This window comes from Argiope bruennichi, chromosome 1 (genome assembly GCF_947563725.1).
Source record: "Argiope bruennichi chromosome 1, qqArgBrue1.1, whole genome shotgun sequence".
In the NCBI taxonomy this organism is placed as follows: domain Eukaryota; kingdom Metazoa; phylum Arthropoda; class Arachnida; order Araneae; family Araneidae; genus Argiope; species Argiope bruennichi.
This window is the reverse complement of record NC_079151.1, coordinates 74,824,943-74,852,358: the sequence shown is the minus strand read 5'-3', so window position 1 is coordinate 74,852,358 and position 27,416 is coordinate 74,824,943. Positions and strand designations below refer to the sequence as shown.

General features: G+C 27.5%; 1 protein-coding gene across 3 annotated transcripts; it reads left to right on the top strand.

Moving 5' to 3' along the window:
• The first annotated feature begins 44 nt into the window (after positions 1–44).
• LOC129971282 (ATP-dependent RNA helicase DDX3Y-like) lies at positions 45–26,325 on the top strand. 3 transcript variants are annotated; one of them, XM_056084911.1, is made up of 16 exons: positions 45–376; positions 2,517–2,568; positions 3,736–3,927; positions 6,580–6,717; positions 7,319–7,415; positions 8,342–8,476; positions 10,752–10,851; positions 11,764–11,899; positions 13,318–13,397; positions 14,659–14,924; positions 16,026–16,170; positions 17,688–17,853; positions 17,972–18,153; positions 18,385–18,502; positions 20,280–20,445; positions 21,063–26,325. In XM_056084911.1, the coding sequence occupies exons 1-16, from the start codon at positions 269–271 to the stop codon at positions 21,268–21,270; spliced, it is 2,289 nt and encodes a 762-aa protein (XP_055940886.1). In that variant the 5' UTR covers positions 45–268; the 3' UTR covers positions 21,271–26,325. The 3 variants fall into 3 exon arrangements, with proteins under 3 accessions (XP_055940886.1, XP_055940894.1, XP_055940881.1); XM_056084906.1 differs by having other exon boundaries at positions 46–376; positions 14,647–14,924; XM_056084919.1 differs by lacking the exon at positions 3,736–3,927 and having other exon boundaries at positions 14,647–14,924.
• Positions 26,326–27,416: the final 1,091 nt, after the last annotated feature.

Sequence of the window (27,416 nt, the reverse complement as noted above, 5' to 3'; positions counted from 1 at the left end):
TTTTTGAAAATTTATTCATTGACGTCATCTGCAGTTGAGCCTGGGCAGCGTCTGCAATTTCTTTTTCGTTGATATGCTGCAGTTGTGTTAGTTTCAAGTTACTGTGGCACTTGCTAAATGATTCCAACAAAGCATAATATATCAGTATTATTAAAGATTAACAGTAGTATAATTTACTAAGAAGATACTTTCATTCGACAGCTGATCTTTTTTAAAAGTATCTTCATTTCAAATTGCCGTTTCTCAAAGATATTGTATTGAAGACAAAATGGCGCATATGAGTCCGACTGCGACTTGGGATAAAAATACCGGTATGCCTTTGATGTGGAGTAGGCCAGTTCCAGTTGATATGGCTTGTTGGGTGCTCTATAACAATGTAAGCTTGACTTTATATTCAGTTGTATCCTGATATACACTTTAATTTTGTTATTTTATTAATGTTTCAAATTTTTTTTTGAAATAGTACATGATTTTGTAAATGTGTCATTTTTGAAATCTATTACTTTTGGTTTCTGTTTTTGAGAGTGATGTTGTAACTAATTGTATATACGTGGTAGTTGTTATATTGATTAAAATCTGAATGAGAATGAATTTTTTTTCTTCTGAAGCTTTAGCTAACATATTTTTTTTCCAACTGGTTTAATTGAAAATATTATAGATATTAGCTTTATATGATTTGTATACCGTGACCTAATTTTATTTGATTAATAAAATTCCGATATTTTAAAGTTTAGTCATTAAACCATTGTTCTTCAGGCATTTTAGTATGCGAATTTTAACTTCTTGACAGGTTTCATTTTAAAAGTAGAATATTTAATTTTTTTTTATTTTGTTTAAAAGTTTCGTTTTCTTGTCGTAATTATAGGATTCCTCTTATTTGCAAAATAAGGAAAAACAGCAATTTTTTTTTGTTAATATTTTAGGTTTAGATTTGCAAGTTTAATGTTTTATTACTGATAAATAATTCTGAGAAAAATGAAACTTAGTATTTTTGTAAACAATCAGATTTTGACATTTAAAAAATTCTATTTCTGTATATTCCAGTTAAATGGATCATTATATTTGTGTCGTTGTTTAAATACATTACATTTGATTTTTGTGAATCCTTTTGCCTTTAATTTGAATTTTAAATAGTATTGTTAAAATTTTCCAAAATATACATGGTGTAGCAAACCTAAAACCTGTAACTAGTTGGTAGTCCATCCTCCCCACCCCCTTTTAATATGAAATCTATGCTTTTTCCTGTTCCAAATTCTAAATTTTCTTATCCTTGACTTACTGTATTTTGAATTGATTCAATTCTTTGAAATAAATGATTTTTCTTTTTTTATAATTTAGAAAGGCTTATCAGCTTAATAAGTGTATTTTATTTAAGATGTATGTGATATATGAATTATAATGAAACTAATTTTTTCACTATTCAAATTAGTTTCTCTGTAAATTATAAGTATGTACTTTATAAGAAAAATAATCTGTCGGTGAAAATGTAGTTATCAATTAATGAAAGTCTGAATCATTACTGAAAATTTCTATGCTAAGCTAACATTTAACCTGTAAAATCTAAACTTTTATATATTTGTTGAAAACCATATTTATAGACAATGTGAAGAGTTGCGACTTTATAAAAAAATGTTTGAGTTCATAGATTTGATTAAATGTTTTTGAGAGGCATGAATATCTGTAGATAAGAGAAAATATTTTGAAAGTTAATGTTTATTTCCAGCATTATCTGATAATGTAGAAAAGGCAAATGAGTAATAGATTATTAGTTTGAATTCTATGTGGGATTGTATTAATTCTTTAATGTTGCATCAGTCTGCACTAGTAACAGATATTGAATGATTTAAGTCACATTTGCAATGATATAAATGGAATTGAATGAAATATTCTTTAAAGAAATAAATGCCCAATTTTTTATTATTCTCCCATTTGTTCCAAGCAGCGAAACCATTAATGTCATGGTTCCACTCCTTTAAAAGAGTTGGGCTTGGTTCTGAACTTTAATTCATTTATTTGTACATTTTAAAATATTTCTCGATGAGGAAATTGTAACTATAAGAATTGTATGTCAGAGTTTAATATTCAGCTTCATTTTAATAAAGCAACTCTATTTATTTTGAAAGCTTAAAATGTATGCTGTAAATTACATCTTTTACTATTTAAAAAATCAACCTTGGTTCCCCATATCTGATTATGATTAGTAAATACTTAATTTACCTTTAGTAAAGATTACTCTATACTCATATCAATAAACATATGTATATTAGGATTAAAAAATTATATAAACTTTATTTTAATAATTCCAGTATTCTTAACTTATGTAATCAAATTTTAAGAATACTGGAATTTCATAACTTGATTTTTCTTTTTAAAGCTTGGAAGAACAAAATTGTTTTTTGTAAAATAATTGCAAACCAATTTCCCTTGTTTATATGTAATGAGTATATATTATTTGATAAATTTGTTTGTGTCTAAGGTCATTGTAAATTATCTGAAAAATATTTAATTTTTCTTAGTTTGCAAATATGGATATCAATGGTGGAGGACAGAATGGAAAACAGCCAAATGGTAATTAATATATTTAAAATTATCTTCATAATTATTTCACAATATTAAAATTTTAATTTTTACTTGTAAAACTTTTTTGCCAGTCTTAATTTTATTTTCTTAAAAAATCTATTTTTAAAATTTTTATTTAAAAATTATATATATATTCATTTTTGAATCAATCTTATGTTGAGAAGGAAATAAAATTGTGGCTCTCAACATCTAGGAACAATCTGTTCTACGGAGTTTTGCTGATGATTTTAATATTATTCTGATGCAGAAATTGAAATTAGTAGTTTCTGGTAGCAAGGAACTACCATCTGGGACAAATCCCGAAATCAATCCTTCAAATGAAAATGAACTGTCTGCCATGTTAGGCTTAAATTCAATACATATATATTAGTTATTCTTCTATTGAATACAAGAACTTATTGGTGTTTTCTCTAATAAATTTGATTATTTCTTAATTTCAGTCGGTTTCTCTTATTAAGTAGATTAATTTATGATTGGACTAGTAGGAGCATTAAGTTGTAGTTGACGTTGTGTACTCTGGCGGCGGCCATATTGAAAATCTTCTTCCTCGGTGATTGGCTGCAATGGCTTCATGTCTCTTTCATCTAGTTGGTTACTACACATAAGTTCAATTTCTCTGAAATTTTAGATTTTTCTGGAGAACAGAATGAAAAGCTTTTTTTTAAAAAAATTTACAACATTAATTACAAGCAGTATCTTTGCAAGTGTTACTTGATCCTTATATATATTATTTAAAATCTAAAAATATAGAAAGGTTTATTTGGCAGAAAAAATAGGCAAAAGTTATATTGAACAGATTAATTTAGCAATACTTTTTTATATGAAAACGTACATTTTTATAACTGATGTTAACATTAAAATTCGGTTTTTCAAAATATGAAATCGAAATATCTAGAAGTAATTATTTATAATTAATATTTTTTTTTTTTTTTCTGATTATAGTAAAATTTTGAGTTTGCTTAATCTTGAATTAATTATCCAATGGTACAGCTTATATAATTTAATACGATGAAGAAAATCTGTTGGATTTCTTATATTTTGAAAAAATTGTTAAGGTTATTAAAAATTTAAAATGAAATTGTGGAGAATTTTAAATTCAGAACTTAATGTTCTATATACATTTTAAGTTTGGGAAACATAATTTATTATCTGTAGGGCATCCAGCAGGGCGTTACATTCCCCCACACTTACGTTCTCGCCAACATTCTCAAGCTGATCCTGCTGCTGTGAATCAAACACATTGGAATATGAACCAGTACAGTCAACCAGCTGAGCAAAAGAGATCTCCTGATTGGCATAATACCCAGATGCAAGATTGGGATCGTAAAAATCAATACAAACCTAAAGGTTAGATATTTTTTTGTGGTGGTGGAACATAAACATTTACAGGGGTAAAAGATTTTGAATTTTTAAAGATTATTTTTAAAATAAAATTGGCATGCTGGTTTTTGGTAAATTTTTTTTAAAAAAATGTTGTAACTTTCATATAATGAAGTTTTGTTTGTTAATGGTTAAATCTTATAGATTAATGGTTATGTATAGTAAAATAAAATTATTGTAGTTCTAATGTAAAAAATAGATACAATATTGGCTGATTTTTCAGTACTAGGTTTAAAGTACCGGATTTTCTCCCAACTAATTACAAATGTTTTTCTCTCGCATCTGAAACTGATGTATCATCTAATATTCATACCAAATGTAGAAAAAAGTAAAAAAATCGGCAATATTTTTTTAGTATTAAAAATACAATAAAATTAAAGGATAGATGGTATTTTTTAAATGAATGATTTTAATGAATTAGAATTTTTAAGTTTAATTCTAATATATTTGAAATGGCAATATTTTGATAACTGAATGGTTACGTAATCACCTTAAAGAGAGAATATAGGGGAGATGGAAATAATATTGTTATTAGAGGCAATTTGAAATTCATTAAATGAAATTAATCTTCCTAATTTTTTTAAATTGGATCAACTTTAGCATCATTTGAAACACATTAGGAAAACATTTTTTAGCTGTAAAGATTTTCTATTTAATTTCATAAAATGTGTAATTTTAAGCTTTAGTAAAATAAAAACTGAAGCTTATTGTATGTATAACTTGCATCCTTTCTATATTTTTTGTATTTACAAATTTCATGTCTTTCATAAAGATATCAAATTAAGATTATATATTTATACAATTGCTTGTTAAGTTTTCAGTTTCACTTTCGAATTTGATAAGTATATTTTCATAAATTCAAAATTTTCCATTTCTGTGTATAAAAGTTAAAATTGAAAAAAAGATTTTTGCAGCATTAGATTTTAAGTTAATTAAAAAATAATTTCATTTGTAATTGATATTGTTTGTTATACTTATTGATATATTTTTCTGATATTTTCTAAATAAATTAAGACAATTAGAAAGATGCTAAATAATTCTTGAACTTCTACTTATTAATTTCTTTGCTTATTTACTATTGATCTTTGACAAATCAGCTTAGTCTCTATTGATATAAAATTATCTAGTCAAAATTAACATACCGAAAATTAAAATTTGTGCCACAATTTGTTAATTTCCAAGCATGCATTTGAAATAAAGTGTTTTTAATGACAGTGACACTAGCTTTTTAATACTAAAGGCATAGAAAATTGGCCATGCATATTTGGAGAGAGGAAAGATATGTTTGTATGAAAAAAATAAAGCTCGGGAAAAATAAGCCAAATAATTAAAAAATTAAACTGAATTTTTAAAGTATATTTATTTCAAAAGTTTTTCTCTTTTATTCAAAAAAAAATATCATAAATTAAATTCTAAATTGTGGTAGTTATAAAATTTAAAATGAAACTGCATGTTTGTAATTTGGAGGGGGGGAAAGTGTGGGGGGGGTAAGGGACAATTTTTAATAAAGCAATCCATGTAAAGAATAGACTAGTAATGGTAAATAATTTCAAGACTAAACTTTTTTCATAATATAGTATATATATAAATAAAATATTTTTAATTTTTTTTCTATAATTTGTAATTCAAGTTAAAGATCGGATGTTTTATTTGTAATGTTATATATTACTTTTATTATTTGAATTAACTAATAAATATATCTACATTTTCCCCCCCAATATCTATTTATTAGCTTATCCTCATAATTTAGCTTCAGAAAAAGCATTGAAAATTCTAGTTGTAGAAAGCTAAAGTATCTATTATGATTCAAGAAAATATTTCACTGTCCAAAACTTAATTAATCAAGTGATCTATTTGGAGTTAATGTTCTTAACATTTCTAAGAAGGATTACTTCTCTATTCGCAGCTTTAATAAATGGCGAAGAATACAAGAAATAATTCAGTGAAAAAAAGTTTCATTGTGCCACTGAAAAGTATTGATGCAACTCAAAATAATTAAAAAATGTATTTGAATAAAAAAAATGTAACAAAAATGTGACCGTTATATAGAAAATTTTAACAATTGTCATTAAAAGCTTTTTATTAATGATAGTCAAAAAAACATATCTTGATTTATTTTGAATGGGGAAAATTTTGACTAAGCTTTTAAATTTTGGTGTGTGTTTTCTTACCCTCCAAGTACAATTGTGCCTAATTTGATAGTTGTAGGTTCAACTGGCTGTCATGCTGCATTTGTTTTATTATATAAAGTTCTTTGCTTTATAACACATATTAATTGGTTTTGATTTCATTAAAATAAGGATTAATTAGTGGATGGAAAGGCTATTTATTAATTTTTATAGAATATTTAGAAAATGCTGCATGGTTTTAGAATAAAATAATTCAAAAACAGAATGGCTTTTCAACATACGAAAAGAATAATTAAGAAAAGCATGCTGAGCAAAGAACTTCAGATAAGTGTTCTTGTCACTGATATATACTGTTACCCTGGGGAGAATACATTTGCTTGAGATGCAATACTTTTGATATGAGCCTATAAAATATATTTTAATTCTGAAAATTTAAATTGAATTTTTAATTAAATGTTATATATTTTGATTAAAATTATTGAATTTGTAGGTGCTTTTAAAGAGGGTACTGTTCAGCCATACGGCCAAATGAATGCAGCAAGTATGCACCAAGAATCTTACATGAATGCAACTATGGCATTGGAACAAGGTGATGTTCATAAAGTGAATATGCAAGGTGATCAATCTGGTATGTTGATTTTAAGCAACTGGTTAGTCAGCTGATTACTTAACATATTAATTATAAAATTAATTCTTTGAACTTAAGGCAATTATAAAATTAATTTAATAATTTTAATTCAGATATTTTTTAATAATTATAATACCAACGCCTTCCAACTAAAATTTTTCTTTGTATTAACTTTTTTATTTTACATATTTAAACATTTAATACATAATTTTTAATAAAATCCTAAATACTCTTCTAATAAATATTAAATATAATGCCAATGCATTACTTTGAGATTAATCTTTAAAGATTTTGTTACAGGTAGTGTTTTAAACCCTTCTGTGACATTGGGAAAGTTACGACTTTCCCTGATTAATGTTCAGGTAGTCATTGACTGAAACCCTTTATGGACCTTAAAGGAGTTTCAGTTGAGAAAAAAAAAATTGGGTTGTGTTTAGCGGGAAAATTGGGTAAGTATTGGATATTTGCAACTCATATAGGTCGCAGAATGGCTTAAGTATAGAAGAAATATCATCTGTCCAATATTAATAGTAATTTAATAAATTTGCATTTTTCAATCATTACTTTAAATTATTTATATTTAAATGTTTGCATTTTGCAGGTGATAAAAATGCTCGTAATCTTAGTTTCAATCGAAACAAGAAGATAGGGCCTGATCAGTATCGTCCTAACACATTTCAACCAAGGAAAAATGATAGGTATGCTTATATTGTAAGCTTCTGTTAGATTTATTTAGTTTAAAATAGTGTTTAATTTGGCAACAGCAAGTCTAATGTTGTCATATAAATTGTTAAGCACATGGCATTTGTATTAGAAAAAGTAGAGATAATATAAAATAGGTACAGGAAAACTTTGATAAGGTTACCTTATTGCTAACTTAGAGGTTTTCAAAAAAAAAAAAAAAAAAAAAAAATATTACTAAAAATGTAAAGTTATATTAAAATTGATGTAAAAATTTCTGATTGGTTTTCTTTATATTTGTCATTTATTTAAATTATTTAAAGCGTCCTTTTTATTTTTCTAATTTTTGTAGAAGTAGCTTTTTTTTGAAAGATAGACATCCAAAAATTATAATTTGTATTTTTCATTTAATTTATTTGACTCATTTAAATAATTTTACTTGAAATAGGAATGAACACAAGTGATATTAATTGAAAGTTGCATTAATGCTTGTTCTGAAACATTTAAGTTTGCTGTTTATTATAATTACATTCAAACTATTTTGCTTCATATTTCTAAAATTTTTATTAATGAAAATAACTTGTTTTTTGGAATATTTAATAGTGTTTTTTTCCTGTAAATTCATATTTCATCTTTAAATATTTGTAATTTAAATTGTTTGATTACCGATGATTCAGTTTTACTTCAAATCAAGTTTTTAGTCGATCTGAATAAATTGGATTTTAAGAAGCATAAAAGATTAGAACTAACATAATTAAAGCTACAAAATAAAAAGAACATGTTGGTAAATTTTAGCATGCTGAAGTTAATTTGTTCAAGTTCTCAAAACTGTAAAATTTTATTTAAATCTATTAAAAGTATTATATTTTCATGATGAGATTTTTTTTTTTTTTTTTGCTTTGGCCAATTTTTTTTTTAAAGATATTTTCTTTCCTTTTTTTAGAACATGGAGAGATCCAGATAGCAAAATTGACTGTAGGGATAATAATAGATGGGATCGTCGATCTGGTATGCAGAGAAATGATGACGAGGAAGAAGATTGGTCTCGACCTTTGCCTAGAGATGAGAGAGTTGAGAGGTATTTATATTTACTTCGTGTGAACTTCTAAGAAAATATTATAAGATGAATATATAATCATTATACAGGCTACTCCAGATAAAACAAGAATTATACTTTTCTAATATAACTGCATTTATGCATATCTGTGGGAAGTTGTGTATTTATGGAGAGATAGTAAATCATTTAGATATATAACTTATGAAAATGTCAGATTAAATTATCCGGTATTTGTTAAAATATTTTTGTATTTTTTTTTCTCCCACTTTTATAACAAACATGATATATTTCCTTGGGTGATGTTGCAGTTTTTTTCATTTAGATAGATTACTTTTCTTTTGTGTAATAATTCTTCAATATTTTTATCTAAAGCAATTTTATAACTATTTCCTAAGTAGTTTCACAATCGCATACTTACCCTAATTGATATGTCTGGTCATGCTGATACATTTGGGGTCCATTCCTCAAATTGGCAAAATCAACCAATCTTTAAGTAAATTTATTCCTTTTATTGTTCATTTATACTAATTTTACTTCAAGGTGTTTATTTGGTACAATTTATTTTTGAAGTTTTGCCTTAAAAAAAAACTGTGCTGTGTCTGTTATGACTTAACCAACCTAGTCGGTTTTTAAGTTACCTAAAATCTTTTTTTTTATATATAAATCCATTTTCATTTAGTTGTTTTCTTTATATAAATCTACAAATCTTTGCATTTGCCGATGATGTAGACATCATTGCAAGAATACCTTCTGATCTGAAACAGAAATTTCTGGCCCTTGGGGAAAAAAAGCACCTTTCTATAAACCAGGAAAAAAACTAAATATATACAATGCATAAAAGTAACACACTGCTACTCACCTCAAATACTGTTCAGCAACGGATTGTAAAACCCTACGCGCTTTTGCGCATGCGTTAGGAAGGGTTTAATTCCTCAAAATAGGGGTGAAAGGAGGAGATATTTACATTTACTAGTATCTAATAGGGGAATCCAAGGTCAAATTGAATACCGGAAATGCACTCATCTTTCCGCTTCTCACCCCTTAATGCGATGGAGTCATCGAAATGTGGTAGTCTCAGAATCAGTTGACAAACAGTAAATAGTTATAAATTAGGGAAAGTTGATAGCTTTATTATATCTAGGCTCTGAGATTAACATTAATAACAATATCATACCTGAAGTACAGAAGAGAATTAAAGCTACCAATACATGTTTTTATGAACTAAACAAATGTTCAAAATAAAATTTAATAGAAAAACAAATTTATAAATGTCTATTCAGACGTATACTCGCATATTCTTCAGAAACCCGGAAAGTGACACAAAAAGATGAAAATGTCCTTGGTATCTTTGGGCGGCAGATACTAAGAGCTGTTTTTCGAGGAATACAAGTTGATGGTGTTTGGCACAAACATTCAAATTTAGAACTTTACTGTGTCTATAAGGAACCCGATATCATGAAATATTTGAAAATCCAAAGGATTAAATGGGCTAGCCACATTATTAGAAAGAATAGAGAACGAGCGTACAACGCAGAAAATACACCTGGCTGGCCCAACCTCGGATGGATTGCCTGGAAGGAGACTTTTTCACTTTAAGAGTGATTTACTGGCAGACCAATGCCAAGAAAAGAGACCTGGAAGAAAATTCTTGAAGGTCAAGGGCCTGCCTGGGCTGTTGTGCCATTGAGGATGGAAGTTTTCTTTGTAATTGAATATGAGTATAACTTTAAATGTAATTGAATATGAGTAACTTTAAAAGTAATATAATAATATATACTAAATAAGGAAATTTTGATTTTTGCTTTGTAATTTTGTGGCGAGTTCCTGATATGCTGAAACTCTGATTTCATCATTTTATGTACTTATTAATATAGATTTGTAACTACATTTCTTGTTCTAGAAAAACATGCAAATTAAAAATGCAGTGAGGACTTGTGTGTTGAGCCGTAGCATCATATGTAAGCATTTTAAAATATATATATATACATTTAGTGATGAATTTTATTGACAGAAATGAACAGAATGGTATTGATAGAAAATATTCAATATTTACATCTTCGGAGGTTATGAAGGAATATGCGACATCATATTCTAGCTTAATTGACTTGTTAGGGGATGAAAAATGTTCATCTTTTTGTGACAAGTTTTAATTGACGCAGCCCAAGCTACAAATGTGTTTAATTGACTTTGAATATAACAATTTATTCAACTGAAATTTCTAGGTCTGTATAAATGAATAATATGTATAAAAAATTTTATCACAAATTTGTTTATTTATATATTTTTTTTCTCCTAGACAATTGTTTGGCCAAGGACATACAGGCATAAATTTTGAAAAATATGAAGACATTCCTGTCGAAGCTACAGGAGAAGATTGCCCTTCTCAAATAAATAACGTACTATGCCTTTGTATTTTATTCTTAAATGTAGTTAAATGTTGAAATTATTTTTTTGAATAGAAATCTAGAAAAACTAATCATTATAAGTTTTTAAAAAAGTTTTTCCATTTAAAATGAAATAATTAAAAAATAAATTTTCTTTCGGAACTTTTTTGAATTTATAAGGCTTAAGGGATGGAAAATTAATGTATGCTTCTCGTATGAGGATTAAATAAATTGAAGTATCAGTGTAACATTTTAAGTAACATTTAGTTCCTTAATCCTGTCATATAAGCATCAAATTATCTCTTTAATTTTATGCACTGTATCTTTCAAGAACTCTGTGATTAGTTAGCTTTCTGGAAGTTAATTATTCTGTCTTTCAATCAAATGTAAAAGTGGCTACATTTTTATTTCAGTAATAGTATTTTGAGTATTTTATTTTCAATAATTTCTTAAAATATAATATAAAGTTTAATAAATCATGTTTCAAACTGTAATTGGTTACTCCTAAATTTCCAGCAAGTGTCTTAATTGGCAGTGTGTAATATTTTAGTGATTTTAGTATTATGACATAGAAGACATAAATTTCAGTTTAAACTATGTTATGAAATTTTATGTTTAAAGAACAATGGTTTTAAAAATTAGGTTTTTATTTTGACTTAATACACGTCTTATGTTAGACTTGCAAAATGATAAAATGCAAATTATTTGAAATAAATGCTCGTTAAAAAATTAAATTTTTTTAACAAATTGATTTTTCTTGATATATTTAATATTTATTTGAAAGTAAAATATTATTAAAATATATATATATATATTATTAAAATATTTATTAAAAGGGAAATATTTTTCAGTTTCCTAATTGCTTTCATTTTTATTTTAAAAATTTAAATGTGGCATTATAAAAATGAATTTTCTTTCTACTAGTTTATAGAAATGCCTCTTACTGAGCTGGTTTGTTTCAATATTGAAATGGCTGGTTATAAGAATCCAACTCCTGTACAGAAACATGCTATGCCTATTATATTGAGCAAAAGAGATTTGATGGCATGTGCTCAGACAGGCAAGTTACTCAAATTTTTTTTTCTCTCAACAATACAATATTTAATTTGGGCCTTTAAATTTTTTCCTCCTACTGTGCGATTTTTTTTTTAGGGGGGGGAGAGGGGTTACATTTGGAAAGCTTGAACAGCACTTGCTTACAAGGGGCTGTCACATATTGTAAAATTGAATTTCATACGAGATTTAGTATAACAGTTATATACCTTTAGAATATTTCTTCTTTATATTAAAATGCAGTAGCTAGCCATTTCCAAGAAAATCTTTAAACTTTTTGCAAAGCTTATATACTTGTTACTGTGATCAGCATCCTAATTGCATAAATATCAAGGCAATCACTTCATAAATGGGAGGTTGGAGTCCAATCCTTGGTGGATCTGTTTTTATGCAAAAGGAAATGTTTATTCTACTGATACTTGAATTGCTAGTATGTCCCTTTAAAATGGTCTTCTCTGTCCATTTATGCCAAAATTGAAGCACATTGCCTTTAAAAAATTTCTTGAATAGTTCTTAAATTTTTTTGTGAATAATTACTTAGAATGTCATATTTTAATTAAAAAAAGTTCTTAGTTCAATAACTGTTTTTTAACAGTTTGAATACAAGTCTAAGATTTTTTAAAATTAGAAGATCAAAATTCTGTTAGATCATAATTTTGAAATCGATAGATCTGGACCATTGAAATTTGATTTTAAGAAGAGATTCTCATGTAGTGTTGAAATGTGATAAGAAAAAGTTATCATTTGAAACTTTAGATTTTAGTTTTTATATTATTATGCTAACAAGCTCTCTATTGAATTTTTAATTAAAAAAATTCCTTGAATAGTATGTTAATACCTTTCAAATACCTTATTAATGATTCTGGCATTATTCATCATATTATATTAAACTGGTTGTTTTATCTTCTCCCCTATTCTTTTATAACTGTACACGAGGGAACCGTTTAATTTTTTCATAGTATTTGTTTCCTGAAAGCATTTGATTTGATAGAAACTAGGAAAATGCTGAATAAAATATCTGTGACTAATTTGCAATTTTTAGAATCTTGACGAAGTTTGTTTTCTCAAGATGAATGTTTTATAGCATTGAAATTTTTAACTGTCTTTTTTTAAAGGAATGAATTAATACTTTATTTTTCCCAGTTAAAATGAACTGTACATGTACAGTGTTGCAATAAACAAATGAGCTAATCTGGCATTTTGTAATTTAAGTTTAATATTTTAAAATTCACTATATTGAAGATAGTAGTTTTAAAGGGATTTATATTTGTAGTTAAACAGTTTCACACAAAAATTGACATGTAAAAATTTTTCCACATTGCATTAAATTTTAAAAAAGTTTGTTTAATTTTTGTTTTTAACTCGTTGTACTAAATGGTGTGAGCTATGGCAGATGGTATAATGTTTTACAAATTATTATTTTAGGATCTGGTAAAACTGCTGCTTTTCTTATGCCTATATTGAATCAGATCTTTGAAGAAGGGCCCCCAAAGAATTTGCCTGTGGTAAATAAACTTTTATTTGTAGAAATTATTAAAAAATTTATATCTGATTGCTATTTTATTTTAAATATCAGTATACGAGTACATTATACATTTTCTTGTGCATTTGAAGTTGGGTTTTATTTAAGTGTGTTTTTCTCTTCTAAACATGTTGCTTTTGATTTTTAAAGCCTTAAAAATTTAAAGTCAAATTTTTAAAAAAAATTTAAAGTGTAGAAATGTTTTAGTAATTCCCAAATTGTGTGTGGGTGTAATATTAAAATAATATCCTGTTTACTTTATAAGAATCATCCTAGTAGTTTATTCTAAATATTTTTATTTGTATTATGAATAACATATCTTCAATTTAAATTTTGTGTTCATGTCTGTTTCCTCTGATTATGCCTAATCTTACAAATTATTAATCTATGACTTAATTTAGTGTCCAGGAGTTTTATTAAATGTGTAGTTTGTAGAATTAAGCATTTTTAGATGTGTTTAACCCTGCTGTAACTTTCAGATCTCTTTAAAAAAAAAAGATACAATGTTTTCTGAAAATATTTATTACATAAATGTTTTCATGGGTATATGACTGTTTACTTTGTAGTTTTGAATAGTGCTGTAATAATATTAGTTTAATAGTAATATTAAAACACGACTGTAATTATCAGCGCAGACAAATCACATGTGCATGTAAGTGTCAAATGAAAGACGCAACAGGGTTAAGTTGCTATTTGAAGTATGAAACCTTGTTATTTGTGAGCTTATTGACACTTGCCCTACTTCTTTACTTGAAGAAGCAGCTTGTTTTAAAAACTATGCTAGTCAAAAATAGGAAATTTAAGGAGATACTAATAAATGTATAAAATTAAGATTTTTAAAATGCTCTTTGGGAGCTATTATTTAATGAATTTGCATGTATGTTTTAGAATAGTATTTTTCTATTTTCTGTTAGAATCCAAGTTAATTGCATTTTTATAATAATTTATGTACATTATTTTGTAACCGACAGTATGCTTAAAATTCCTAAGCTTCTTTTAGATTTACATTTTTTTTTCATTAATTGATCATTTACTAGATAATTACAAGTTGTTATGTGAAAGTTGTTTCTAGATATTTTCTTATAACTTTCTTATCATTGCTATCATAAGCTATCTTAACATTGCTGCAACTTTATATTAATGTATAGAGGTAAGTTTGGGATGATAATATTGTATTAATATGATGATATGGCCTTTTTAAAAAACTTCTTGGGATTTTTGTTATATGATAGATATCTCTACAGCAGATTCAGCCTCGATACCCTGGGCGTATGAAGCAATTTCCCATGGCACTTGTGTTATCCCCAACTAGAGAATTGGCATGCCAGATTTATGATGAGGCATGCAAGTTCTCTTACAGATCGCGTGTTCGACCTTGTGTAGTATATGGAGGTGCTGATCCTGTCCAGCAAATGAAAGACCTTGATCGTGGATGTCATTTATTAGTTGCTACTCCAGGAAGACTTGTTGATATGATTGAAAGAGGGAAGCTCAGTCTTGAAATGGTGAAGTAAGTTATGATTTTTACAGTTGAAAAATTGTTTGAAAGAACTGTAGACAAGACAAAGAATTGTAACACAAGATATTTAAAAATTCGGAAGTATTTCCCATTAATGATGTAAAAAGGGATTTTATCTGATGTGTTCAAAGATGTTTTAATTTTTTTTTATTCTGGAAATAAATAGTATAAATATATTAATTCAAAATTAGATTAATTTTTTTAATGGGAAAATTTTAACTCGTGCGTACATGGAGAGAGCGGAACAGCATTCATTAAAATGCAAAATTACTCCATCTTTCAACATAATTATTTGTATAAAAAAATTTTTTTTTTTTGTCTTTATTAAAATTTATTAATTTTTGCATTGAATTTTCTGTCTAATCCTCAGTACTGAAAATTTATTTTACTTTTCAGTTTAATTTGTCATTTTCAGTTTAAGCTGTATGAATCGAATCAAACAGAAAGTACATTTATTTTTATCAAAAGACAAATATGATGGTTAGATTTAAAGTTTATAAATGATTACTTTTGGATTTAAAATTATTTATGAACTCATAATTTATTTGTTAATCAGTGCTATCAAATCAATACATATTTATCATAATTTTTGTTGTGGTTGGTATGTATGTCAATAAAAGAGTATTTGTTTTTCATCAATGCTCATATCATATACAACTTTTCCTTCTATTACTATTGTACTTGTTCTTCTGAGATTAGTCCTTAGATTAATCAGTGTTTGATTTCTTAATGGTTTATTTTGATTTGCAAATAACTTAACCTCCCTTTTTCCCCTTTTTTTTCTTTTTGTAAATATGGCCCCTTGTGAAACTAGATCACATATTGTAATTAATTTCACTAATGTTAATGTAATTAACTTTCTTTTTGTTCCATTGTAAACTAGCAGTTTTTAGGCAGATTGTAAAAGCATGCAGGTTTAATTAATGCAGGTTAATCTGTATGAATATTATGATTTTACTGTGTTTGAATTATTAAAGTCTAGCTTATTCAGTTATCATAATTTATAGTCATGATAAAATTTTGAAATTTGTCCAGTATTGAATTTTTTATTTATAATATAGATATCTTAATAGAATTTGAAATATTTTATAGATATTTAGTTTTGGATGAAGCTGACAGAATGTTGGATATGGGATTTGAACCACAAATACGTCGCATTGTTTTAGAAGATAACATGCCACCACTAGGGAAAAGACAGACACTTATGTTTTCTGCTACATTTCCAAAAAAGGTTCAGGTAAGAAGAAACCATTTGTAATTTAATCGTAGATTAATTAATAGTCGAGTTCAAATATCAGTTTGATAGCTGATAGTTTAAAAATTGTTAATTATTTGTGGAACGTCATAAGTTTAGAATTAATAATTATAATATCATTCTGATCTTCATTCCTGAATGTTTTCATGTAGCTTTATTGTTTTATTCTGAACTAGCCGCCTTTGGCGACCAGCCGGTTCGCCAATCTTAATGTTCGTTAAAATTTTAATAATTAAATATTTTATGCAATTTCTACTTTAATAGCTTCTTCATCAAAATATTTTAAAACTTCAAATTTTGATTATCATATAATTCATTCATAATATTATAAAGGCCTTCAGTCATAACGTAATATGTATCTCTCTCATTTTCTGTTAGCACCCGTAGAATTTATGCTTTAAATTAAAGTGAAAAGAATTTATCTTCAATTAATATAATAATATTTTTTACTGAAACAAAGCATTTTTTTATAATCTGATTACTGAAAATAGAGTCACTCAGCGTTTAAACTTTATGGGCACTAAAGAATATTTTTTTAAATTTATGTAATATCTCAAGAGTTGGTCAACAAAATTTTCTTAGATTCATTATGAGCAGATCGATTCATTAACAATGTTTAAATTTAAATGCATCAAACACTAAGAAAATAAAACGAATCGTTTAAAATAAACGGTTGAAAACAGGTTTTTAAAAAACTACTTAAAAAACGTTGTACTTAAAACTATAAGCATATACATGTTGTCATGGCAACAATCCGAACAGAATGCGCATGCGTGAATTTTCTTCGCCGGTTACGTAACGCAAATACGTGATTTTTTCTACGCCAGTTGGGGTAACGCTATCCGAATTAGAAATTTTTAATTTCCTTCATTCTGTTTTATTTTAATTCAAAAGTACTTCAGAATGAATCTGAAAGATTGATTCATTAACAATGTTTAATTTTAAATGCATCAAACATTAAGAAAATAAGCAGAACCGATTGAAATAATCCGCCGAAAAATTTTAACCCTAGCCTCATTACTGTTGGGAGAAAAAAACAACGGAAGCCTTTCTCGTTTGGCGCTGGGGATAATGGAAGATATTTTTGGCGGAAAAGTTGGCGGTGGGGAAAATGGAAGATTCTTTTGGCGGGAAAGTTAGTTTTTAATTAATAATTAAAATTCTAATTAAAATTTCAAAAAAAGGGACCCCAGGTGCACATTCCCGACCTCTAAGGTATACATGTACCAAATTTGATAGCTGTATGTCAAATGACCTGGCCTGTAGAGCGCCAACACACACACACACACACACATTGAGCTTTATTATAAGTATAGATGAATGAACTTCTATTCTTGTTTTGCTTTATTAGTATAGAGCATTTTTAAAAATTAAATAAGTAACTTAATGCTGAGTTCAATTATGATATTTTTAGATATATTTAAGAAAACACATTTAATTTGTTGTAACTTGTCAAATTTGTATCAAAATATCCTGTTAATTTTATTATGTCTTTGCAGGAACTCGCACGAAACTTTTTGAGCAACTACATTTTTCTTGCTGTTGGCCGTGTTGGTAGTACATCTGAGAACATCACACAAAAAGTTGTTTGGGTTGATGAACATGACAAAAGATCATTTTTGTTGGATCTTTTAAATGCTGCTGGACTGAAAAATGCTATGAATTGTAAGTTCTATTGAAACGCATATTGTTGAAATTATTAAGTTTTAAGTCTTCCATTCACATTTATTGCAGAGAAACTGTGTTCCTAAATTAAAATGTCAAATAATAAATTTTCTTTTAGCACGTGACTCTTTAACTCTGACATTCGTGGAAACCAAAAAAGGTGCAGATGCATTGGAACAATTCCTTTCCAAAGAGGGATATCCTGTTACAAGCATTCATGGTGATCGATCTCAAAAGGAGAGAGAAGAAGCACTGTGGTCTTTCCGTACTGGAAGAACTCCTATTATGGTTGCAACTGCTGTAAGTGTTAAATTGAGGGCAAAATTAATTTTAGCAAGTGTTTAAAAAATTTATTATACTGTGATTTCATGTCTTTGTTGAGTAAATGCGATTTAGTATTGTATATATTAATTTTTTTCTAATAATTTAGATTATATGAATTATCAGTTTGTATTAGTAAGAACAAATATTATTTAGCCCGAGTTTTTACAGTATGGTTACTTTAATGTTTAATTTTTTTTCCTGTTACAGGTTGCTGCTAGAGGCTTGGACATTCCTAATGTAAAGCATGTTATCAATTTTGATTTGCCTAGCGATGTTGAAGAATATGTTCACAGAATTGGACGAACTGGAAGAGTCGGCAATTTAGGTAAGTTTTCATGAAACTACTAAACATTTAATTTCATCCCTAACAATTAAAATTGCTGTGAATACTTCACATACTTTTAATAGAATTTCATAATTAAACATATTTTTTCAATGTATAGTTTAGCTTTTGTAATTGAAATATGACTTTTAAAAGTGCATTATAAATTAGTTGCTTTATTTGTACTGATCCATGATAGATCTATACAGATCCCGAGATTTTTATAACCAGATTTCTAGAGACCCTAATCTTTTATCAATTTTGACTGAAAGCAAAATCCTTTATTTCAGCATATTTTTCTAATTTATTAAATCTTAAAATACATGAATTAAATCTAAAACTAAAATTGGCAATATTGGCCAATAATAGGTAATCTTGATTTGAATATGAACATTAATCAAAACATCAATTTGACTATTAAAATATACTCTTAATTAATTAGCATTCTTTCATGTTTAATCATATCTGCACTCCTTAATTGTTTTTGCTTGTGTTTAGAAAAAAAAAGTAAAGAAATACTTAATGATTATAATCTTTATCAGGTTTTTAAAATTGTCAGAATTCAGTGAATGTTGATGATATACCCATCATTGATCAGAATTAAAGTATATTCATGCATTAAATTTTCAATGTTAAAAATACTTTAATATAAAATAAAGGATCCTTTTATTGGCTGAAATGTTTAATTTACTTGATAATATTTATTGGACCAGAGGGTTTTGTTTTAAAGACAGACAGTAAGTAGATTTCTCCATAACATGTTAATATTTATTTTAGCATTGTAAATTTTGCTCAGATTTTTGAAGGTTTTGAGACATTTAAAAATTTGAAATTCACCAGTTTTCAGTATTTTGGCATGGGTCCTTATAGTCTGAAAATATTACTATGGTTGAATATCTATTTTATATGTTCAAAACCTTTTTTCCTTGACTTTGAATTTAGATGATGGACTTCTATTTTCTTTTGAAATGATTCAAATTTTTAAATTTCTCATCACCCAAGTTATATTCTACTCAGTTATAATATTTTATTAAAATGCAAATAAAGATCCTCAGATTTCAATGCCAGAATTTAGATTTAATATTAAGTTTTAATTTCTTTTTTAAAAAACGAAGAAAATTCTCATAATGCCTTACAATGAAATATCTGCGTGTGTTTCCCATTTCAAAATTGTTTACATCGGTTGAACTAAATTTTGAAATTATAATGAAAATTGCTAGAATGGTTACACAAATAAAATTGCTATTATTGAAAAAAATAAATGGATTTTAAATACTTGCGATCATTTGCTCAGAAGTCTGTTAAATAAAAAGGCAGAATTTTGATTAATTTTAATTAATTGGATGTTATCTCTGAACTTTTTACTTTGACAAGCTGTCATAGAAATGACACATTTCCTGTGAATTTTTGCTTTTTCAGATTCAAATTTTCATTCCTTGAAATTGAATAATTTTTTTTAGTGTAATTTTACTTCTTAATATTTAGTTTGGCATGGCTCATAAATTTATGTGTTCATCTTTTTTTCTTTCAAAAGTGATCATGTCTGGTTGATAGCATTCTTTCTCTTGCTTTAATTATTAAATGTACAAAGTTTGAATTTGGCACAACTATTTAGATATGCAACATTCATACCCATAATTATTTTATTTAAGATGGTTTTCAGAGATATATATTAAGCAAATATTGTTGGGGGCAGCTTGTATCTGTAAATTTAATAAGAATTGATGGATTAGGAAGCTTAATCAGGGAAGCCAATTAATAAGACATTGATTAATTTTAGGATTAGCAACATCTTTCTTTAATGAGAAGAATCGTAATATGGCAGTGGATTTGGTAGAACTCATCACAGAAACTCGTCAGGAATTACCAGACTGGTTAGCAGCTTTAGCTAAAGAGGTTCAAGTAGAGCATCGATCAAGTAATCAGCGTAAATATGGAGGAAGGAGGTTAGTTTTATGCTTCAGCTTTATTGGTACTTAAAAATTCTTTTGTCTTTATTTTGTGCTTTAGTTATTATTACATAAAATTTTTTATTTATATTTTCCCTATATGCAAAATAATTGAAAAGATTGGATTTCTCTATGAATATTGTGAACTCCTAATGCAGGATTTTAAATTGTCACTCATTTGATCCTTGTTTTGCTTTAAATCATTTACATAAAACCTTGTATTTTGAATGCCTTTCAAATTGCTTAATGATAACATTTGAGCTTCTACCAAAATTTTCTGTTAACCATGTGTTTTTGTAAATATGTTAGGAAAGTTTCATAAGTAATAATAAAGGAATAGCATGGTTTTCACTTTGTTAAAAGATAATTATAATATTCATCAGTGTATTTATTTTCTTACTGATATGCTCTTATTTCCATAAATTACATGTATTAAAAAAAATTACTAGAAAAATCAATCATTGCTAGACTAGCCAATATGGCTATTATAATGAATATGTTTAAAAAAATTGAATTTTAGTGTAGTGTGATTTTATTATATTAAAATCTGATTATTATTTAGTTTCAGTGCATAAGATATCTAATCAGTTTTTACGATTGTTTCCTTTTTCTAGATATGGTGCTGGAGGTTTTGGCTCTCGAGATTATCGTCAGATTGGGCGTGAACGTGGTGGAAGTAATGCCAATCGCAGCGTTCCTCCTCCCAATTTTACTTCTCCGAATTTTGCTGCACCATATACTGGAAACCATTTCATGAACACGTACCGTAGCAATTATGGTGGAAATTATGCTGCACCTGCTACTGACTGGTGGGGAAACTAAAATCACATCAATTGGCAACATGTGTATTTGAATTTGTTCTGTTTTAATGACTAGAGGTGTTTGTGCTCTGTGGTCATTTTGCATAAATGTATGCTTGTTGGATTCATTTATCATGCACAGTAGTTGAAATTCGTAATTTTAAAAATTTTCTATGTTAAAAATTAAATTTGTTGAAAACTGTGTTTAACAAATGTGCAGTTATCAACAGCATGAATGCATGAAATAATGAGGAAGACACTTCTTTTTATTTAATAAATGTTCTGCATTATGGTGACTGTGCTCTTTGAATGTAATATTACTTCATAAGTAGTAAAATGTTTTGTGGCAGTAGTAGAAATGTTTGCCAGTGGCTTTCTTTTATTTTTATTGCACTTAGTATAATCTAGTTGTAGTCTCTTTCAGTCCCCATTGCTGCTATTTAGGTTTTATACACCAAATATCATTGTATAAATTATAATCTCCAAACAGGAGAAATTTGTCATTAATTTACCATTATCATCTTATTGCGTAGTAACTGATTTATGTATAATTTTGTTCCTGTGATTTTGCACATCTTATGAAAACCACTGACATTGTGGTGTAACTAAATCGCAATTTTGCTTTTCAGTCAGTTAACACCAGATAGCGTTTTAGCATCTGTGAATAGTACACTTGAAAACTGTGTACCTTTCTACACCAATTTTATCATTATCATGTCAAACTCATTTAGATATATTCAGCATTAAATTTCTGTTGATTTTTAATGATTGTTTATTTTACCATTGTACACTACTTAGTTTTTGAAATTTTCGTTTAGTTACTTTGTCTTTTATTTATTGAAACTATCACATGGAATCTATTATCTCATTTTGAGGTGTAATTATGTTTTTGTATGTTTGTGGTAGTCTATGAAGTTTGAGTTCTTTCTTGTCATACTTTTTTTTTTTTTTGTTTAATTTATGAAAGTAATTTTTTTTTACTAGAAAATATTGAATAGTATTGGTGTGGAAGCTGTATGAATTTTTGTATGAGTGAAGATGCTGAACTAGTGTGCTGTTGACATTAGAGTCTGAAAAGCTTGAACTTGTAGCAGTTTCAGCAATATTGTAACATTTACATGTAAATAATATTTCTATAAAGTTCAAATTTTTGTGTTCGTGAAATTTTTTTTTTTTTTCTGGTACAAAAGTAAAAGTTTAAAACAATGTCCAATCATATCTGTCTGAATTGAGATAGGTATGTTTTTATTGATAATTATGTGAATGTTACATGCTACATCTGGAAGAAAAAAAAAAGCATTTTTAAAGTTGATCTATAAGTATTTTTAATACTGCAATGTATGAACCATGTTTAAGAAAAGCAGCAAGGGGACCTATATTACTATTTATATCTTTATATGAAGTATTAATGTTTAGTGTGTGTCTGTGTATGCGTTAGATCTCTTGCGATATTTGTGACTTTTAAGTGTTTTTTGCCGTCCCAAAAGCGCAGTTGAGCCGAAACTCTTGTTTTTTCCAAGTTGGCATTTACATTGCAAAGTGACAAATATGATGCTTTGATTTTCTCCCCTATATGCCGTTAAATTTTTCTGTTGCATGTTGAACTTCTTCCATTGTAAAATATTTATTAGTTTGACATTATCTAAATTATATATTTATATTTACAACTTTTTGAATGCCATATATTGTGTTCGAAAATTCCAGCACTTGTTTTTTGGGTGCTACAACTAGTTTGTAAAAATGTTGGACGATGTTACGACTTCATTTGTTTTGTGCAATTTTTTATCCATTCCTAATATTTTGTCACTTTGCTATTCATTTTCTTTTATTAAATTGTTCTAGCCATCCCATTTAAGGCAATTATTGTAGTTATTGTACGATTTCTTGTGGTCTTTTCATGTGTGGATTATGTGATTATACTTGGGTATTATAAAACTCTGCTTTTTATGCCTTAAATGGGATAATTAGTGTTGTCTTGTTAATATGTCAGCCTTGCCATTAATAAGAGGTTGATTAACAAAGCCTATGGTATGAAAATAATGACCGTCAAGGTTTATAGTTTTATATATATATATAATGTTCATTTTTTACTGTACCTCAAATAGGGGGTTCAATTTTAGTGTATTTTGCTCATTAGGCAAAATGTGGCATATAACTGCTCATTAAATGCTAATATTGCCTGTGAGGGATTCATGAATAAATACCCTTAACAAGTTAAATGGCAAAATAAAGTGAAATGAAAAATCATTTATCATCACACAAAATTATGATCAATGATAGCATAGAAATCCTGTAAATTAACTCGAAAGGTTTTTAGCAAAATCAGGATTTATTTATGTGTTTTATTAACAATATTCAAAAATTTTCCGGTGATTCTCATATAAGTTAATGGGTAACAAGTCCTGTTACTGACTATGAAATAAGCTTTTCTGTAAATAAGATTCTTACAAGAAACCTATTCTCTTGTGCAATCTAATAAGCATTTCATGTGTACAGAGCATATTTAAGAAACTTCGCATTTTTTTACATATCGAGTAAAATAGTTGATATAATGTTGAGTTGTGAAATTTTGTGCGAGTGAGATAAAATTTTACCCTCTTCTGTAAATTAAGTTGTTCATTTCTGGTGCTTTGTGACTTGTCAATGACTAAGCATTGGAGTTAACATAGATATGTAACTGATTTCGTGTGTGTGTGTGTGAATAAGGCTTGTTATTTATTTCTGAGTAATGAAAATTACCATTTTATTTTGGAAATATCATCATTAGTCAGTTTGATATTATGCAGAGAAGTATTACGATAGCATTTGTTAAAAAGTATTCAAATATCAAACATAATTTTTATATGTGAGTGAAAAGTTTTAAGGAATGATTCAAGAAATGTGTGTAAGAATATTATATTCTTGCATGCATTTTTAAGTTAGTGAACAACAGCAGATAAATCATGTGTGATGTTATTTAATTTCTTTAATCTCTGAACTGTGATACTTTTAGAGTTACAGTTATTTCTGTTTTTGTTTGTTTCATTTATCGTTCAGTGGAATTTAGAAGTTTTAAGCCTTTTACATAGGGAAAGATAAATTTCCTTGAGCTTGCATTTCTTTTCTTTTTTTCCCTTTAACTTAAAAATATTTGTCCTGAAGTGATTAGCAACTAGGTCTGAACTCCATATGACTTGTCAACAAGAGCTCTTCAAAATGTAAAATAAAACTATTTGATACTTAAATGATACAGTATATGGAAAATTATGCCTTTCAAGTTTTAACACTGCCCTTTTGATCTTCAAGATACGTTTCATGCAGATATATGCTAGGAGGGGCCAAATTCTTCTCTCGTGCAGTATAATCCTGTCACACACATTGCATATTAATTTTAAAATAAAAAAAATGATGGCTTTTAAATTGTGCACACCTATCAAAAGTGCCTGTAATAATTAAATTTCTGCATAATTTTCCTGTTATGTTTAAATCTGAAAATACTTTTAAAATTCACATCTTAAAAGGGAAAAAAAAGTAATTATGGTAGTTGTCTAGCTTTATTATTATATTTTTTGTTAATACACTAGAATCCATTATTGCTTATTTTACCCAACCTTCAATAGATATTTGTTATGAACTACTAGATTTTAAAACCTTTCGGAAAAGATACTGTTTGATCCCTTCAGTTTTTGTTGAGAAACAAAAAAATGTGCTTGCAGTTAGAGAAGTGTTTTTGTGTTATTTATAAAATAGGCTGCATATTTGTGTTATGTAAGCACTAAAGTAATTCAAATGGTGCTTCCAGTTTTTCTTAGTTTGTGCAAGAATTTTAATTGTCGTTCGCTACTAGCGGCAGTGATCATGACTATTGATTAGTTATGAGGACCTGAAGCATAACTTTTTAAGTGGCCATTGTTATCAATCTGTATATATTATTTAATGAACATTGTGTACAGGCCAAACTTTTCATCAGTTCATTTGAATTTAACACCCCATCTCGCATTAAAACTTTCTAGTCTATAAGAAACCTTAAAAATCTTACTGGTGTAAAATATCTTTTCATACCATAATCCTATCACCTATCATTATTTTCATCATTTTTGGTCATGACATAAGCTTGAATTTTTTCCCCTTTCCTTTTTCTTTGGGCATTTTCACTTTATGCATGAAGTTTTTGTTCTCATTTTCTTTGCAACCTTTTATTTTACCCCATTTCATAGCTAGACACACCCTATCTATGGAGAAAAATGCATTCCATTAAATGATGCTCAGAATTTTCCAATTAACTTTGTGTATATTAGTGCCTTAAATGCATCTCGGTGCATGTTTCCTGGGTACTCATTTTCTGTATCTAAAACGATTTTTCGTGTGTGATGGGGTGACAAAAAAAAAAAAAAAATTCATTTTGTACTTAAATTGCATTGCCTGTGATAGCATAGATATATGCCGTTCACAGATCTAATTGAGAAGCACAACTGTCAAACTGTGACCATTATCTCTTATTGTATGTTTGATTACAAGATCTGAATGCTGTTAGTGGAAGTATTACACAACTACCTTGGGAGTTCTCAAGAAATACTAACTACAGTCTCTCCGACTATTGTATATAATGTTATTTTAAATTTCCGAGTCCCTTGACACACTTATAGTGATATTGTTGAAAAACGAAATTCAGTACGAATCAAATTGATGCTACGAGTCTTAGTCATTTTTCTTTCTTTTATCCAGATAATATTTAATGAAATCATTCAATTTTTCAAAACACTTAAAATCTACCTATAGAGCTTTGATACATTGGGTAAGTTAAATTAACTTGCAATTTGGTACAAAGATTTAGTGTTTAGACTTAAAAAAAAAGAAGAAAAAAAATCCTGGTGTTTTTTAAAAGGATTGATTTCCAGGTAAGAGTTAAGATCTTGCTTGTACATAGGCTTTGTATTAGAATCATGTGGGATGGCAAAAATAAATTACTAATTGAAATAGTTCATGTATTTGTTGTAATATATGGTTGATTCCTCCCAAAAACATTTTTAAGTGAGGTATGAGACCATTTTTTTCTAATGTAAAACTTGCTGTGGAATTAAAACTAACTGAAAGTGTTCCTTGTCTTGTGTTTATTCATTTTAGTGTTGTCTTATTTTTTTCACCCTTGAAGAATCATAATATGGAGTAAAATGCTTACGATTTAATAATTTTGATTAAAATATAGGGTTTTTTTTTTGTATTTTCCTTTCTTCCATATTTTAAGTAATTGGTGAAAGCTAATCCATATCTTTTGAAATGAACCGATAAATGAAAAATATTGAAATTTTCTTAAACAGAAGTCTTGTGCTTTCTGCAACCTACTTCTAAAAAAATGGAAACATTCTTTTCTAATCAAAATTCATGGAGGCAATAGGAATTTGAAATTTTCTTATAAATAATAATACTGTTCATATGTTTTTTGAAAAATATGACCTGTATAAAAATTCTGTCAAGATCTTTTTTTTTTTTTTTTTTTTATGCTATATGCATATTTAATACTTATCCTGCCTGAGGAATTTTTTCATTGGTGTCGAGTTTGAAAAAATGAATGGCATCTAGATAGGCATTAACACCAAAAAAAGTCAATCAAATCTTTTATTCAAAATCCTTTCATAGCTATTTTAATTTTCAGTTGGAAGAGAAGAGATTCATACTGTTGAAAAATTGAGAAAATCTTTGAACACTGAATATATGTAAACATAATTTTTCAAGCAGAATCGTGACCGAAGACAGACACTTTCGAATTTTAAAACTTTCATGATTTTCAATGATTTTTATTTCATCCCGGGACGCATGATTTATGTACAAGCATAAGCGACGATCAGATCGACACAAAACGAAATGAGGAAAAGCTAATGAAAAATTTATCCCTGTGAGTATATAATGTGGGATTTTGATAGCGATTTCACTACACTTGTCGAACTTAAGCAAGGGAATCTTAGGGATCTTTTAAAAATTCCCTTGGCTGACATTTTATTCCTTCACTCGGAGCGTGTAAACTGCCGATTTAAGCATTTTTTTAAAAAAAATCTTTTGTTGAATTAAATAGAAAAAGTGGAATGGGATCAGGAAATAAGATATTTTATACTGAAGTTAATATGTGCTGAATTAAGATAACTTTGAAAATTATTTAAGCTTAAATTTTAAAATATCATTACATGATTTCTA

Coding starts and splice junctions, on each gene's coding strand:
- LOC129971282 (XM_056084906.1), top strand. CDS start 269: ATGGCGCATATGAGTCCGACTGCGACTTGGGATAAAAATACCGGTATG. Junction 7,416..8,341: donor CAACCAAGGAAAAATGATAG/GTATGCTTATAT, acceptor TCCTTTTTTTAG/AACATGGAGAGATCCAGATA. Junction 17,854..17,971: donor ACTGAAAAATGCTATGAATT/GTAAGTTCTATT, acceptor ATTTTCTTTTAG/CACGTGACTCTTTAACTCTG.